Source organism: Mercenaria mercenaria, unplaced genomic scaffold (genome assembly GCF_021730395.1).
Source record: "Mercenaria mercenaria strain notata unplaced genomic scaffold, MADL_Memer_1 contig_3535, whole genome shotgun sequence".
Lineage (NCBI taxonomy): Eukaryota > Metazoa > Mollusca > Bivalvia > Venerida > Veneridae > Mercenaria > Mercenaria mercenaria.
Genome location: NW_026461683.1, coordinates 55,443 through 73,002, shown reverse-complemented (window position 1 = coordinate 73,002; position 17,560 = coordinate 55,443). Strand labels below are relative to the sequence as shown.

The 17,560-nt window shown below is 33.7% G+C and overlaps 1 protein-coding gene across 2 annotated transcripts in view; it reads left to right on the top strand.

Annotated features, from left to right (window-relative positions):
* Positions 1–559: 559 nt before the first annotated feature.
* Positions 560–17,560, top strand: part of LOC128553151 (uncharacterized) — a gene marked incomplete at its 5' end in the record, with an annotated part of 29,503 nt that continues 12,502 nt past the window's right edge. The window contains 3 exon segments of one of the 2 annotated variants that reach the window (XM_053534270.1): positions 560–730; positions 1,531–1,701; positions 16,262–16,432. In XM_053534270.1, the coding sequence (XP_053390245.1) occupies positions 560–730; positions 1,531–1,701; positions 16,262–16,432 (513 nt within the window). 2 annotated transcript variants of the gene reach the window in all.

The following is a 17,560-nucleotide window of genomic DNA, read 5'->3' as shown; positions in this document are numbered from 1 at the left end:
GGGAAACTAGGGTGTTAAACTTGTTTAGGGCGTGCCCACCTCACACTAATACAATTTTCAAGAAGTTAGACGAAAAGGTGCAACAGTAAATAAAGTAACTCTCCGCTGAGAAAGTCTCTAACACTAGTGACGAAATACGACAATATATAAAGTAAAAGATGTATAGAGAGTCAATCTAAATCATAACACCAATGTATTCAACAACTTGTCGGAAGTCGGAGCACCAACAGTCAAACTTTAAGGGCATGACTAAGCAAGTATGTACGACAAATTTCCACTCCCACCATCTGTTTTTGTAGGATTTAGGAAAATAACATTAAGGATACTTTTATTAGTCTAGTCATCAAATAGGAGAGCGTAGGGGCCAACTGTAGAGGGATATTCACCAAAATCTATATCCGGGAAAAACACCTAACATAACATAACAATAACATCAAACAATTTAATCATATAAATTTGCTTTTTTACAATTATATTAAAGATATTTTCACAATTCCAAGTTCTATGTTAGGGATGATGTTATTTACCGAGTAAACAATGCATTTGCAATATATTTCAGACTGCGAGAATCCAATACCAAAGAATGCCCTTGCAAATTCAACAAACTTTGAATACGGTTCCGTAATAGAGATTACATGTAACACGGGCTTTACTCTCGTAGGAAAATCACTTATTGTTTGTCAGACTGGTGGCTCTTGGAGTGCAACGCCGCCAGCATGTAATCCATTTGGTAGGTTTAGCAGATTTATTATTATAACAGCCCTAATATGCCAATATTTTTTAATTTCTTACTTGTAATTAAAAGCAACAAAATTGATATTTCTTATTTTAGCAGATATTTATTGATTACATGTCTAAGCTTTGTATTGAGAAATATGCACGAGTTCTGCAGCGAAAATATTTCACGGCTTTATTCCGCTAAAGAACGAATGCATATTTCTCAAAGCTTATAATTTTGTTATTACATACGTGTCTACATATATCTGTTCTATAGCCTGAATAAAATTGACAATACTGACGAAACTAAAATACAAAACACGCAACGACACACATTAAACCCAAATATGAAATTCATACGTCAATATGGAAAAATAGTGACGTTTTCGGTTCCGTTGAACATTAACGGAGAATAAACAACTAATGATTATGAATATATTTTGAGGATATAAAACTCAAAGATCAAACATTATTATAACTTAATAAAAATGAGGAATCTTGTTGCTGTAATCTTTATCATATTTATTTAGAAGTAGCTAAAAATATTGTTTAATTTCATGTCCAAAATGTGTTTGTTGTTTACTTCACGCTCTGGAAACCTCAGTTTGCGAGGAAGTCGTACTGCAAATTTAAGAGATAATCTAATAAATGTTATCACTTGTTGTTCTCTTCTGAGTTATTTATTTCAACTCAGGTACCGTGAATATATTTTTGACGTCATTATTAAGTCTCCTTATATTAATCGATAAATGGCTAATAAGCAAATATCATGCCTTAATCGAATTTCCTTGCTCATCTGGATTTCAATTGTAGATTGTGGACATCGGACAATACCTAACGGAAAGTTCAATGCTGCAAAGGGAACAACATTTGGACAAACCGCCACCTATGTGTGCAATATCGGTTACACTTTGTTTGGAGACATGACTGTAATTTGCACAGCCACTGGATGGAACAGCACTAATGCTACATGCGAAATTATTGGTTTGTACATTTCAAACGTTTTGGTTGGTGTTAAAATATAATATATGTCTTTAGTATTATAAATTAACCTTAAACGATCAGTAACATGACTGGGAAATAGTTGTCCTTTTAAAGCAAGGTTTTCACGTAAGCAGGTATCTCGGAAACTACTTGAGTTATTACTTGAAACATCTTAATAACATCAAATATCTCATCTTAAATATAAATCTGGTATAATAATAATAATAATATAATAATTAAATAGCTAACCAAAAAAACACCGAATATAATGTTTAGTATTAATGTCACTTTGAATTAAAAAAACTGCCGTTAAATTATTTTAAATACATCTGTAGATTTATTTGAAACAAAGTGCATACGTATCATTTCTAAAAACAATGCGTATGTAAGATGGTCACGTGAGTACATGGTCTTTTTTCACCATTAAAACTGGAAAATGTGCCCTCATCCAAGCGTTAGAGATGGATGAGGGGCATTATTTGAGTAAAGCCGGAGGCCGAGCATGTATGAATAGCAAGATGTTCTGCCGATACGGTTGAGAAGCGCGCTTTAAAGTTAGTGAAAAACTGTATCACGTGACCGCTCCATGCATCGGAAGCGGTGAACAGCTGTATTCATAGTTTAAAGCAAACTTTTGTTGACGATTACAATACAAGAATACAAGGGTTGGGAATCATACTTTACCATTATAATATATATACAAACATATATATGAGCAAAAAAGGGAGGGTTCATACATGCTCGGCCTCCGGCTTTACTCAACTAATGCCCCTCATCCATCACTAACACACATTAGGGCACATTATTTTTCATAAAGCCTTCAGCTCTCGCATGTATGAATAGCATCTTTAAAGTATCGTCAACAAAAAGTACAATAACAAAGAGAAATAAGTATACTTTTACTCCAAGTAATCCCACATATATTTCATTATATAGAGACCGTACCATAGCTCTTCGCATACTTTGATTTTTCAAACTAAAGTGATTTTTACAAGTGCACCGGTTACGATAAAACTGTAAACAATGGACTCTGTCTATGAAACTTTGAAATGAATAAATGACAGTCGATCTTAGTCATAATACTGACTGACAGTGAATGCTAATGACTCCATGTGTTGCAGAAAGGTATTTAGTTTGTAACTGTAATTTCCCATCAGTTGAAATCCTCTCAAAACTGGTAAAATAATTACTTATATTTGGACAAAACTCACCGTCTTTGCCGTTCGACAGCTGCAAAAAGGGCAAATATAAAATATTCAGTGTAAGTAATATTTCACTGGTACTACCAGTTAGTAAGTTCTGAACAACACGTCAGAGAAATTTGGGTAGATTTGACCGATTATGACGTTGGCAGCATTAGATTATATTTTTTCTTTACACAAAAATTGCCGTTAGGTAACAAAGCGAATACGCCAATAATCCGGAGTTCACCGATTATTGTTCCAGTTCACGCAATGTAATCCAGCAATTAAACTGCATAGCTATTAGCTACTGCTGTTATAGGGAAGTGGTAGAGTGTCTGCCTTAGGTGTGAGAGGTCTTGGGTTCGTGTCCCAGTTAGAGCTTAACTATTTAGATTCTGCTAAAGCATAGTTCTGCTGTTAATAGACTGTTCCAGATGTTCTAAATTTTTAGCACACAGTATCATGGATCATTATTTAGCAATCCAGATCAAAGTTGAATGTTAAATCAAATGCACCTAATTAGAAAATATTGACTATATTATGTCCCTTTGATGTTTATGCCCTACATGTTCAAGAAGAGTTACATTTCCTTGATCACAAAATTTTCGTTAACATGAAAATATTAAATGCTCATAACTCCACATTTCTGGTTAAAATATTGTCTATATTTCTGTTTTAGAGAAATATATGGACATTTGTATTCATTTCAAAGCTTTTTAACTTCAGACCTATGATTTGAAAAATTTAGGTACTATCTCTACATTATATATAATTCATTATATATAGCGCTGAAAAATATTCCAGAACAAAAATCAAAGTTCTGATCAAACAGTCAAACCTTTACGTCTAAATAATATATATCAATCACTACATATAAAGGGCACAACACCTACTTTTTGCTCAAAACTGCTTCAGCGAAAGATAATTCTGATGGAATAACATTTCTAAAAGAGAATTTATGAAAGTTTTTCTCATTACTCCAATCAGCAGTACTCAAAATAGTTTGCAAAGAACATGTACTATATGCTGCTGACACTGAAGCTGAACGAAAGGAATGTGCCTTAAAGAAATCACTGTCTATCCCTGCTAAACTAAGCACTGTCTTAAGCCATCTGGTTATAGTACTCGTAGATACGGCTTTATAAGTCGCGTAAGAAATAAGGAGTTGTCTAGAATTCCTCAAATTTTCAGTCTGTTTTACATAATAAGTTAAAGTATGCATAACACACAAAGATTCATCTGGGTAATGTTCCAGTTTCAATACAAAATTATTAGGTCTACCTGACCTTGTAGTTTTCAATAAATATAGAAAGAAGAACTGAATCTTACTGTCACCAAAATGTACATGATCTAAATTCAAAGACACCAAAGTTTGAGCTCTGGGAGCTGTTGTCAAAGCAATAAATGCAGTGAGTTTAAAAGTCAACATTCTTAGGTTTAAATCCTCTAAAGGAAAAAGGCTTTTCAGATTTTTAACACTACTGAAACATTCCATGTGAATTTATACCGACAACCAGGTGGTTTTAAATTAAAAACTCCCTTCATGAATTTGGGTATCAGAATACTTGAAGAACACCAGGAGTTTCCAAAGAAAGGCAATGTCTGCAGTAACATACGTTTGTGTGTGTTGATTTTACTGTAAGACGAACCACTTTTCAGAAGAAAACAAAGATAATTTACTACCTTACTTTCAGTTGTTTGAAATGGATTGCAATGTTGTTTACGACACCAAATATACCAGAATCTGAAGGCCAAATCATACTGTTTCCTGGTTCCTTTTCGCCAGCCCTCGAGGATGATTTCAATAGCTTGTGATGAAATTCTTGCACTTTGCAGCGATTCCCTAATATGACTGCACCAATCAAGGTGATCTACTTTGCCAAAGGATGAACCTCTCCACTGTGTGTCAGTCGCAACAAATCTTGATGTCTTGGTAACCTGACAGGATAATCAATCAAAGTTGATAATATCAAGGGAAAATAAGCTTGTGATTTCCAGTGAGGAAAAACAATAATTTATCTTTATCTACTTCATCTTGTATGATTTTATTTACCACTTTTCCCAACAAATTAAAAGGTGGGAAAATGTAGGGCGAAAACTCTCTCCAAGAAAAAGTAAAAGCATTGTTATGAAAGGCTCCTGGTTCAGAAAACCATGTGACAAATTTTCCCAACTGTTTATTCAACCTGGATGCAAACAAATCTATATCAGGTTGAAAGAAATGTTTGCATAAACGGACAAAAATGTCTTTTTTCAACATCCATTCTGTTGAATTTGAGAAGTTTCTAGAATAGAAATCTGCCATAGAATTGTTTGAACCAGCGACATGAACTGCAGATATAAAAATACTTCTTTCTAGACACCAATTCCAAATCTGACATGCAAGTCTATCTAGTGATTCTGATGCAATACCACCCATATCATTGATATAAGTAACTGCTGTGACATTATCACACTGGAAGAATATATGAACATTCCTTTTATTGGAATACAAAGACTGCAAAGCATGGAAGATTGCTAATAATTTTTAAAAAATTATATGCTTTACACATTCAACTCTATTCCATCTTCCACTTGCGACTTCACCAGAAAAAACATCATAACAACCCCAGCCTAAATTCGAGGCACCTGTGCTACATTGTATAGAAACTTTATCCGGTCTAATTGGCTTTCCATTTTTGAGGTGTATGTTATTTATCGACCAAAACAACTCTTTTTTTTTCCAACAACTGAAAAGTACACTTTATTCTGAAAATCGAACTCTGAACCAAAACCTACAAGTTTGTCTCTCTCTAAAGCTCTATAGTGCATAGGAGCTTCTAAAACTGCATAAAAGGCGTTAATGATCATTCCAATGAAGGATGCTAAATCTTGTACAACAACTTTTTCCCCTATTAATAAAAATTTTGCTTTCATCAAGATTTTCTGAACCTTATCTCCTGTTAAGAAGACTTTAAATTGAATTGAATCTAAAATAAAGCCAAAAAAGACAACTCTCTGTGTAGGAACAAGAATAGATTTGGATACATTCAAAACAAATCCTAGAGAGGTCAATGTAGAACAAATATACAATGTGTTACCATGACATATTTCATAGATTTGATGCATATTCAAAGAGTTGTCTATATAAAATGAACACCTGACGCATTGATGTCTCAGCCAAGCATAGATTGGTTTTAATATTTTGGTAAAAACCCTAGGAGCTGAAGATAAACCAAATGGGAGTACAGTGAACATCCATAGGATATCATCCTATTCAAATTTTAAATATTTTTGGAAATCATTGTGTATGGGAACAGTAAAATATGCATCAGTTAGATCTACTGAAGTAAAATAATCATTTCTCTGCACAAGATCCAAAACAGTTTTGAAATGTTCTTAACCTGTTATTGTTTGAAGAAACCAAGGATCATTTGTAACTTTTTCCCATGTGTTCAGAAAATATTTTAGTCTACCTACCTTAGGTAAACTGTTCAATTCTGTTCGTTTGGGGATGTTACTGTTGCACTAGGCTTTCCCCGACCTCTAGCACCACGCCTATACATAGCTCTAGATTGCCACGGCTGGTAGTATGTATCTGTACTCTTTGGCTGGTTAGAGGCATAGCCGCCATAAGGGTGAAAACGACGACCCCTGTTTCCTCTGAAGGAGCCTCTATCTCTAATAAAAAGTCTACTAAACTGATCTATACGAGAAGAAATAGAAATACCAGCATCACAATTTTTAATTGCTTTAGCTATATCGTCTCCGAACAATTGCGATGAGATAGGCGTACTCTGACTGCACAGATTTCCATATTTTTTCTTTAAATTTGGTCTCAATAGATACCTTCTACGAAGTGATAAGTGATACTAAACCTGACCAAATAAGGTCATTGCATCAGATACAGTTCGTTTTGCATCATCATTTTTCGACATAACCTCTTTCAGTATAACGTAAATCAACCAACTTTATAATAGAGGTAACACCTGTCGCAACCAGATTTTGTATCTCAACTAGCATTCTATCATAACTTTTGGGCTTCTTATCGAGAATTTTCCAAATTTCTGAATTTATCAAAGGTGGACACAACTTGTCACAATTTTGAGGGACGTTATATTTCGACATCATGTCCTCTAAATCAAACTGTGAGGTACAAGCAGTATTGATCATAGAGGCTAACGATGAAACAATTGGGTCACCCCTGACCACAGATTTTAGTTTTGGCTTGAACCATTCAGTATTAGAAGGATTAGTGTTTTCTTTTTAATCACTGCCAAACATTACATTTAATTTATTTTGTGACATGTTTTTATCTTGTACAAAATTATCTTGGTTTTACCTGTAAGACAAATCAGAGTCTGAAACGTCCCCCGCATCTACTTATACCCTTAAATTTGATCTAGGTTGATTGTAACTCTCAAAATCGTCATAATCTGGCTGAAAAAAATGCTTCATCATCATAGTTTTCTGGGTGCATACCAGTGGACAAGCCCAGACCTAATTTTTCCTTCAATTTTGCAACGTCCTCAGAGGACAAATTATCTAAATCTATCATATTACTTTTCTTTGATTTTTTCTTTGGGTTTTGGATTTTTTTTTTCTGTTTTGATTTTTGAATACTTTTCTGATTTTTACCATTTTTACCGAGTGGGTTGAACAACCTCTTTACTTTTATTTTTGCTATTTTTTGACACGGGTTCATCAACCTCGCATCCAATTTCTACATTAGCACCCACGGGCGGGATATCTTTATCTTCACAGCCCGAAACTTCCCTCTCTGATTCCGAGGGACTTTGGTCATGGCGGGGATCTACGTCCTCGCTTGAGCTCATATTTACAAGCTAAATGATATCACTCGGGATACTACGTCCTCGAGTAGCTCAAATAGTAATCTATAAATGGAAATACTTACGATAGAAACCAATAAAACAACCCGAAAAATAAGAATTTTAGCAAAACACGTGAACGCGATGCTTCTCTCGCCAGCGCAAAACATCGACTGATTACAGCTGTTCACCGCTTCCGGTGCATGGAGCGGTCACGTGATACAGTTTTTCAGTAACTTTAAAGCGCGTTTCTCAACCGTATCGGCAGAACATCTTACTATTCATACATGCGAGAGCTGAAGGCTTTATGAAAAATAATAACAGTATGCTTATACATGTTTAATTGTGTGGATGGTACTTAAAAAACCTTACTTTTCTTTGCTGTTTCAACAATAAATATTACTAAGCACTACAGAAATCTCCAGCTTTTTGTTTTTGTTTTTAATAAGGACTAATTTGATTTAACTGTTGCTGTTATCTAAATAGACTAAGAACTAAATTGTTCCCTGTTTACTGGGACAGTAGGTAGGTATGTTACTTATTGACAGTACACAATTAATGAAACTTCATATAAGCTTCGGGTGGAATGCAGGTAGGGACAAGGACACTACAAAACACCATGAAGAAAATTAAAGAGTAAATTATTAGTTGATGGTTGGGGAAATGTCAAACTTCATATGCAGAACATCATTTTTAAAAAGCTTCATTACTCTAGGTCAAATACTTTCTGAGGTAGGTGCGACACAACCTTTAAGGTCTTTTATATATATGTTTGACTAAATCAAGCGCCATAAATCTGGTTCTGCTAAGAAAATTCCTATACAAAACCCAAAATGCAAAACTCACCCTTAATAATATTCATATACAGTTTCATAACACTATGTCAAATAAATTTTGAGATGCACAACTTCACATGCTGAATGTTTGCCTGCTCAGCTCAATAAAGAGAGCGCAGATCCACGAATCGCGGGTTCGTGAGTTTGATCCCTTGGCGAGGTATATGTTCTCTGTGACGATTGTGAAAAGACATTGTGTCTAAAATCATTTGTCCTCCATCTCTAAATCATGCGGAGAAGTAGGTAATTACTTGCGGAGAATACTTTTACAGCATTCGAGAGAACACTGGTAAGGTATACTGCTAGCTGTTACATAACTGAAATACTGCTGAACATTTGTACTAAATGCAAAAGGAACGAACAAAACATATATATATATATATATATATATTGATTTTGAATATTTACTTAACTACTTAACTACAATTTAATGTATCTATTAACACATGTGTAATGAAAACCTGTCTTCAATTGTTTCTACATATTTCAGACTGTGGTGATCCTACACCAGAGAATGCCATCACAAATTCAACAAACTACGAATAAGGTTCAGTGATAGAGATAACATGTAATACGGGGTACAGTCTTACAGGAGAGTCACAGATGGTTTGCCAGGATGCCGGATTTTGGAGTGCAAGTCGACCATCATGTAAACCATATGGTATGTAAATAAAAACACATCTATTTTGAAGTTTGAGATAGCTTACATCATGCATGTATAAATTCCTCTAAATTTAGAACAATAATCGTTTTATTTCTTCTTCAAAATATATTATCCTCTCGAGGATGTATCTAATGCGATATTGCAATGTTTGTTTATAAGTTATATCTTTTTAAATTTATCGTTTTGATACTTTCCTTAACTTCTAAATACCTCAACATATATATGCAAGTTATTCTCTAAAATAAAAAAAACACATTTAAGAAATAATACTTTTAATATATTTAACATATTATAAGAAAGAGGTCAAACATCTGCGGAATAGTATCGCGAATGAATGATCCTGATATGATATATTATTAATTTCCAATGTCTTTTTTGTAATCAAGGGTTTGAAACACGAAAGAAGTATTTCATAGTGCATGTATTAGTCGGTCAGCCAAAGCAAAAAATAAAAAAATGAAAGTCGTAACCTAGAAATTAGGCAAAGTTTGAACTGTAGCACAATGTAATAGAATCTGTTAGGAAACTTATAAGGGTGGATGTCAATCTTGGCGACATGTCATTAAGTATCTAATCACAAATCTTATCTTTTATTGCATGAAAAATGATTCATATGACTAAAATTCTACTTTGAATATTTTAAAATGATACTTTATGTATTACATACCGAAATGAATGTAAATCGAAGGGGTTGATATATCCCTACTACCATATTACTGCATACACATTTACGGAAGATCTCAAGAACCTCTAATCATTTATAAAAAGCATTTTCCTCATGTTTGATAGAAAAAATAATAACAAAAAGTAATAATTAATAAAACGTTAAACGTATTTGCATTCAAAATTCAATCAGCTTAAAGTGGGTCCAAGGCCTCCGGAGCCAAGTGGTAAAGGTCGCTGACTTCGAATCACTTGCACTTCACAGACGTGGGTTCAAGCCTCTCTCGGGGCGTTGAATTCTTCGTGTCAGCTGGCTTACAGAAGGTCGTTGGTTATACCCAGGTACCCTCCCGTGATGTGATTATGTCCGGAAGGGAGCTGGGCTCTTCCTCCACCATCAAAGCTGGAAAATCGCGATATGACCTATGATTGTGTCGGTGAGAGGTTAAACCCAACAAAAATAAATAACTGTGGTCCGCGTTCTTGCAAATTGTGGAGAAGAAATCATAAAAAAGAAGTGCAAAAGCTGATACAAGTAAAAAACTTTTAACTGGAACGCAAATTTGAAAGTATAAGCCTTAAATCAAGGTTGCAGTGATTTCAAACTGGCTAACTGAAATTATTGCAAAATTATAGAGAAGACCAAACGCTAGCTAGTACTAGTATTTCGGTGCCTGTTTTTACAGTTTTAGTCTAATTTCAGGTAGCCACGGCTATTGAAGTTAAGATGACCACTATCTTCCAAATGACTTTCCGGCCTTAAATTCGATTAAACATGTATATGTGGAAATTCTTCCAATAATCACATCCATTACAAGAATAACCTTATATTGATGCAAATATATATGTTATCAAAATGACCATCGGAAATAGGTTACATAGGTTGCATGTACATATACTAATGAGCTAAAACTTACTATACAAATATTTGTTATTATCTTACTTCCTACAAGATTCTTGCATTTCTATTGGTCAATAGACGTCGCGTGGAGAGAGGATATATTCCATACCCTGCTAGTACATTTCAGATATTAATTTTGATTAAAAAACAAAATGGCTGCCGCATCGCTAGCGTAATTGAATCAAGTCAGATTATAAGCTCCAGCTATAGATACCGTTTCCGAGATGAAAAAGGTGTTTTTTGGCGTTCTATATTTTGCTATCTAAATTAGGTTCATGAAGGTAGTTGCAATAAAAGAACAGTAACTCTGTATGGGACGGCCGCGATTGCCAGGTTGAAATGTTGTTTTAGTTATATCATCGTAAAGCAAAGGAGTTAACACATTTGTAAGACAGTAGTTTGCTGTAGGATCATTTAATCTACCTGCAAGATAAAGGAATTAACAGGAAATGGGACGAACGCCGAAGTTTTAAGATATTTCGACATCGTGTAATCTGATGATTTTTCGAAAGGATGGAATATAAAAGGTTTTCAAAACCAGTTCACATAATATGTATAAATGAGCTTCTGTGTTTTGTAATTCAGTCAAAAGACAGTTCATTTTACATTTTATGGCTGGTGTTAATCAACTCATTCAACTATAATCAAAGCATGGAGACCAGAGAAGATTGCATGATTCCAGTCTGCACTGTAACTGTAAGTAGCTTTATTAATATAAAAATATGTCAATTACAGCAAGGATGTAAAAGGTTGTCAGCAAGATAAAATCGTCACACTGTTTGTTGGTGACAGGTTACTGGATATACGCTGTCTCAAAATCCATATCAGATGGATTACCTCGACAGCGTATATCCTGTCACCAATCAGCAGTGTAACTTATATTATAAAACGATTTATTTACATAAGTACATGTAACATTTCAAGAGAACGAAGAACTTACATTTTCAGTTAAATTCAAGGTTAATGATTCTATCATTTTCAAAATGTCCACTTTAAGTAAAGTCACAAACAAACAGATTGATATTATATAGTTGTAAAAATAGTCATTGCTGCAATAGAAGACATCTGATTTTTGTTAAAATAGTAACAATAATAATTTCAATATGTTTCGAGAGCCACTGTTTTGTTTTAATAATTTAAAGATGGTGCCATTTTTAAAAGACTTTAAGTAATATCAGTTAGATGCACGCTTCATTTCTATTAATTCAAATGTTTCCATTATTTCTGTTAATTTAAATGCTTCAAAACTAAATATACAACTCACAATTTTAATTCAAAAGGTTTTGAATGTATCAAACATTCTTTTTATCACTGTGGTTGCCTGCTAGATGTTACACATAAATTGCATCTGGATAAAACAGCAAGCAATAAAGAAAAAGGAGATATAATGATTTAACTGTAAACTGAAAATCGTCACTGTATAACATTTACAAATGTATATAATCTTTTCATTTTTAAAAGGTTTAGAAAATTCATGTTTAACTGAAATTTCTGGTTGTAAAAAAACAATAAGTTGAATTTTTTACGACCTGTTTTAAAAAAAACAACAAAAGCTGAATCACTTAAAGAAACAAGCCATACTACATAATATTTATTTATTATTATACCTCACTTTTATATACAATGGTAAACCCCATAACCCGAAAAAAGATATTTTGACTATTAGAAACATTTTCTTTTTGACTCGTGACCAAGCGAAAGTGACTGTCAGGTCATGTGACCGCGCTGATATTTTGAATGTCATATAAGGGCAAATAACTGCTTTAATTGTTTAGTCAAATGATTGTCTCCTTTATACACAATGTCATATTGTAATGACGTCACTAGTCAATGTGTATACAGGTGATTACCGCGCTAAAGATGAAACTATTGAATTAAAAACATTTTAAAAACTTTTTATGTGCATAATTTTGTTTCGGTATAATAAAATAAATATCATATGACAGTGTGGGTGACATTGATATTTTCAACCCTCGAAACAGAAACTTTCGCCTCGGGTGACATTCTGCCCTCGGTTTGACAATATCAATGCCACACACGCAGTCGTATGATATTTATATAATGTACTTTAAATTCGCTTAGGCTGTCTTGTATGAAATAAATCGTCAATGTCCTTGATAAAAATCTTTCAATGCGTAAACTTCCGAAAATTTGCCATGATTTTTGCGTTTGTACGGCTATACATTGAGCATATTCGGGATTGAAGAAGTATGTCTCTTATTGTAACATCATTGCACCACCTGCCTGTTTCAAACAAAATGAACAGGTTTTTTCATCATGGGCAGGCGCCTGGGTAGAACCACCGACCTTCCGTAAGGTAAGCCAGCCGGAGAATCCAACGCCCTGAGTGAGGCTCGAACCTACATAGGACACTCTAAGTGGTAGAGGAGTGACCTGCTTTATCATGATTTTTCTCCAAATATTTAAAAAAGAAAACGTAATATGTAGCACATCAAAATAAATGTGAAAGATTGAACTATACCATGGTACTAATGTAATAGCATTTCATGCATCATGATTCTTTTAAAAATATATAAATCTCTATTGTTATCTTCAGTTAGATTCAACTCTCCATCAGTCACTTCAAATGAGCCAGAATTTTGTGCGCAGTATGGGAGGCCCATAAACTATCAAAGTCTTTAACAATTGTTTCCTAATTTGCCAGAATTACAGACAAATTCATTGATTGGGTACTTTTTCCTTCCCCAATGAATTAAAAATGGGTTCATTTATGAAAACACTATGATACACTTTTATAGATCACCATTCAAAGTAACAGAATTTGTATGCAATTTCTTCATAAATAAAGCAATTGAATCACGTCAAATACATCCAAGCTGTGAATGTTTGTTCTGAGAAAAAGAAGAAAATGTATATGAACTAAATCCTTATGTCCCACCTTCAACAAAGCATTAACTTCTCTTATTTTTCTGTCAGTGATTCACACTTCCTCATTATTCCATTCCATGTATTTATAGGTCGACAGTTTGAACATTATTTATAATTTTTCACAAGACATCTCCACTAAAACAACCAGTCAAAATCCAATATAGTTACCTGGGGAAAATCATCCATATACATGTAATTTTGATTACATCAAAGCAATATAACTCCCATTTACGGTCCTTCTAGAGCCTCGGATGATCATAATAATGTTTACTGAGATTCAGAAAATCAAATACTTGGCTGATTGTCAAGAAATACCGTAACTAATTTCATAGCATGGCTTTTCTTTTTCAGAAGGGTGCTTTTGTATACATACGTCAATTATTTGCTGTTTATTCTGGAAATTCATCAAATAAAGGTTTTAAATTTTAGCTTTTAAATTCATTGTTTTAGCCTTTGATAGAGGGAAGTATGGTGAATTTAAATGAAATAAAAACAAACAAAATATCCAATAAATGTCAATTCACCCATTAGAGAATCCTTAAACGCAGTTTCGAACTTAGGTAAATTATATTATCTTTAGAATGAAGTTCTTATTGCACTAATTAACCTTTTGTAAAAGATTTGTTTTGATATTTCAAGAAGACCAATGATATCACAATCAAGAATAGAAACAGATACTCTCCATTATGTGTTTTGTTAAATGAGATGTAATACGATTACTTCCATTAGTAATTCTAATCGCCAGTATCAGTGTTATTTAAAAAGCATTACAGTCACAGATACAGATGTATTTCATAAAAAAATGTTTACCAAAAGTGACATATGTTTCACATCCTATGCTGCACCTGCGATATGCTATAAGATATTACATCAGCAACTTCGAACACATAATATATAAATCGATAAGGTAACTGAAAACAAATATCATCTTCATTCAAATATCAAATTAATACACAAACGCATTGGAACTACAACAGGAACAATAAAACTTGTACATTGTCCTTGCTTTAATATTACCAAATCTTGATAACGTATGTTTCATTTCAACATTGTAACGCAAACAAAACCGAATGACTTGGTGATTTGCAATGCTTATTTGCTTGGTTTATACATTAGACAGAAATACATGTTTATGGGATATTTGACTAATAAAGTGTCATATTAAACAAAGGGAACGTGTGTTTCATTCTTAAATACCATCAGTTTCTTTCCTTTTAGTGAAAGGCGAACATACTCAGGTATCGCACGCATTGTATCAGATCTACATTTAACTTCAAATATGTTAACTTTGATTTAGGCAGAAATCATGAACAAACTCTTATCTTTAATATTAATTGCATCATTGTTTTGTAGTTTAACGACATCTGACAATGATAGTTGTCCAACACATGCATGCATGTTCAGGAAACATGGTTCATTCAAATAAAACATTCAAATGCCACCGTTTGTGTGTTTTTAATGCTGCTGCTTCTACGAGTTGGAATAGCGACAGTAACGTATGTTACATTTTACCTTTACGCACTACAAGTCAAGATTATACAAGTATCTCTTTTGATATCTGTAATAAAAGGAAACTATCGGTACGCTGACACTTTCTTGTTAGGAGTTAGTTAATTATTCTTTGAAACATTAATTGGCTCGGTTTATTGAGAAACAGCGGCTATTTGGTATGTATTGCATTTGTATGCACGCTGTCTGTTTCCTTAACTGATAACTGACAAAATATTACAGTTTGTAATGAAAATATCCAAACTTAATAATCTATATATAATTGTTTGACGATATTCTATTAAAACCAAGTTATTTTGGTTATTTGTTAGTTATTAAAACTGCCAAAAATGTAGCTCGTGAGGTTGGGGTACTTGGGTCCTTAAATTCATGCCACAAAACAAACTATTAGTGTTACAGCAAAACTTAATTGCTTCAAAGAAAGAGAATTTCGTATTTTTTATATACAAGGTTAACTAATTCGTGTTTGAAAATGGTAGAAAATGACATCCGGCCTTTTACGATTTCAAAATGAACTTAGTTATGACTGAAGTAGATGAAAATTTGTATAATTTCTAGGTTATTAACTTGAAAAAAACAACTAAAAGACATGCAGAAACTGGCCGACTGAAAAAGTCGTTTGACGTGATGTAACGTGACCGTGTTTCAGTAATATTAAAGCACAGTGGTGTAGGGAAACGTCCTGAGAAATAATTTATGAATTAATACCCGTCTACAGAGTTATTCTGTGCGTCTATTAATCGATTATTTGGACTGTAGGAATTAAGTGTAACACCGGTCTGTTATAAATTTGATTCCGAAATGTCTTTTTATATAGATACTGGGTGGGATTTTTGAACTTTTTAAAAAAAATTCAGAGGAATAACTTATCAAGTATTACCTCGTGAACGGTCCTTTTGTGATTATAGTTGATGCAAATTAAGTTCGATGTTCTCGCTCCTTTATTGTTTGCAGCTTCGGTCGTGATACAGGTGGCAGACATAAGCACACAGTCATTTTGCCTAAATATCGTTTTCGTGTTTCTGCAGTTATTGAATAGGGTAAAATAATGTCTTCCTTATGAGTGACTTATTTTATACATTGTCTTAACGTGACTTTATATGCAGATTGTGGGAATTCAACAATTCCTGACGGACAAGTCACTGCTCCAAACGGAACAACATTCGGACAAACAGCCACGCTTGTCTGTAATATCGGTTACACGTTGGTAGGAGATACGACTGTAATGTGTACATCTTCTGGATGGAATAGCAAAGCTTCAACTTGCAAAAGTGTTGGTATGTACATTTCGAATTTCAACAAAGAGCTTTTGTTGCCAGTCTTTCGTCGGCGTCGGCGTCTGCGTCGGCGTTGGCATCCGCGACCGCATCGCATTGCATGAAGCAGGTTTACAAAACACTACTTTGCCGGACTCTTATAGTATTAACACATGATGAGATGACCTCATGCAACTAGTTAAATAATTGTAGCTTTTATTTTGTCAAAAATTATTTCATCTTTTAACATAAAGGTTTTTCTGAAAGTAAATGACTGGTTGCTTCCAAACTCATCATTACTCTTTGGCATCATAAGATTGTATAATAAAATTCATGAACAGATAAAGCAGGTTTTATTTTAGCAAACTTCTGCTCTTCTTAACTGAGAAATCTTATTGAATGTTTTGCGAATAAGCAGGTTTAAATGAGCACAGGCTGTTTAAAGGTATTCTTAATTTTATTTATACATACCATCACTTTAAATACTACAATTAAAAACTTAACACATGTATCGGCTTTCGACTTGGTATAGTATTTACATGACTTTTAAACAGGGTGTGAGAGCCAATTAATAAATAGTTGAAACATAATATAATGATGTAGCTATAATGTGACAGTCAATTACTTGATGCTCATGGTTGAATTTTAGAAATTGATATATTAGGGACCTGTACCATCCTCCTGTTTGAAATCAAAGTGCTATGACTGCACAAGGCTAGCTTACAAAATGGAAAGCAATATACCGCAATGGCGTATGATGCCCTTTTTGGATAAATATGTTATCTTAGATATAGTGGAATATAGCAATAACGACGCTGTTCCAGATTCGATACCTTTTTAATAATGACGTTACATACAAAACATTGCAAGGATGTGACGTTTACGTTACGTTACAGCGCGCCAATTCCCGACATACTCGGGGCCACGAAATGATACTTTACACATTAAAGAAAATTACTTAATCACAATAAATCGCGTGTATCAGAATTAATACTTAAAAGTTCATGAATATTGCTATCACATATGAAAGTTCATTAGTTTATAGTTCACACATCGTCAGTGATGTCGTCTGTGGTGGGTACACTTCCTACTTCTAGTGGGTATAGCTTCACGATTGGTCGTGACGTCACACCTGTAGTAGTTCTAAGT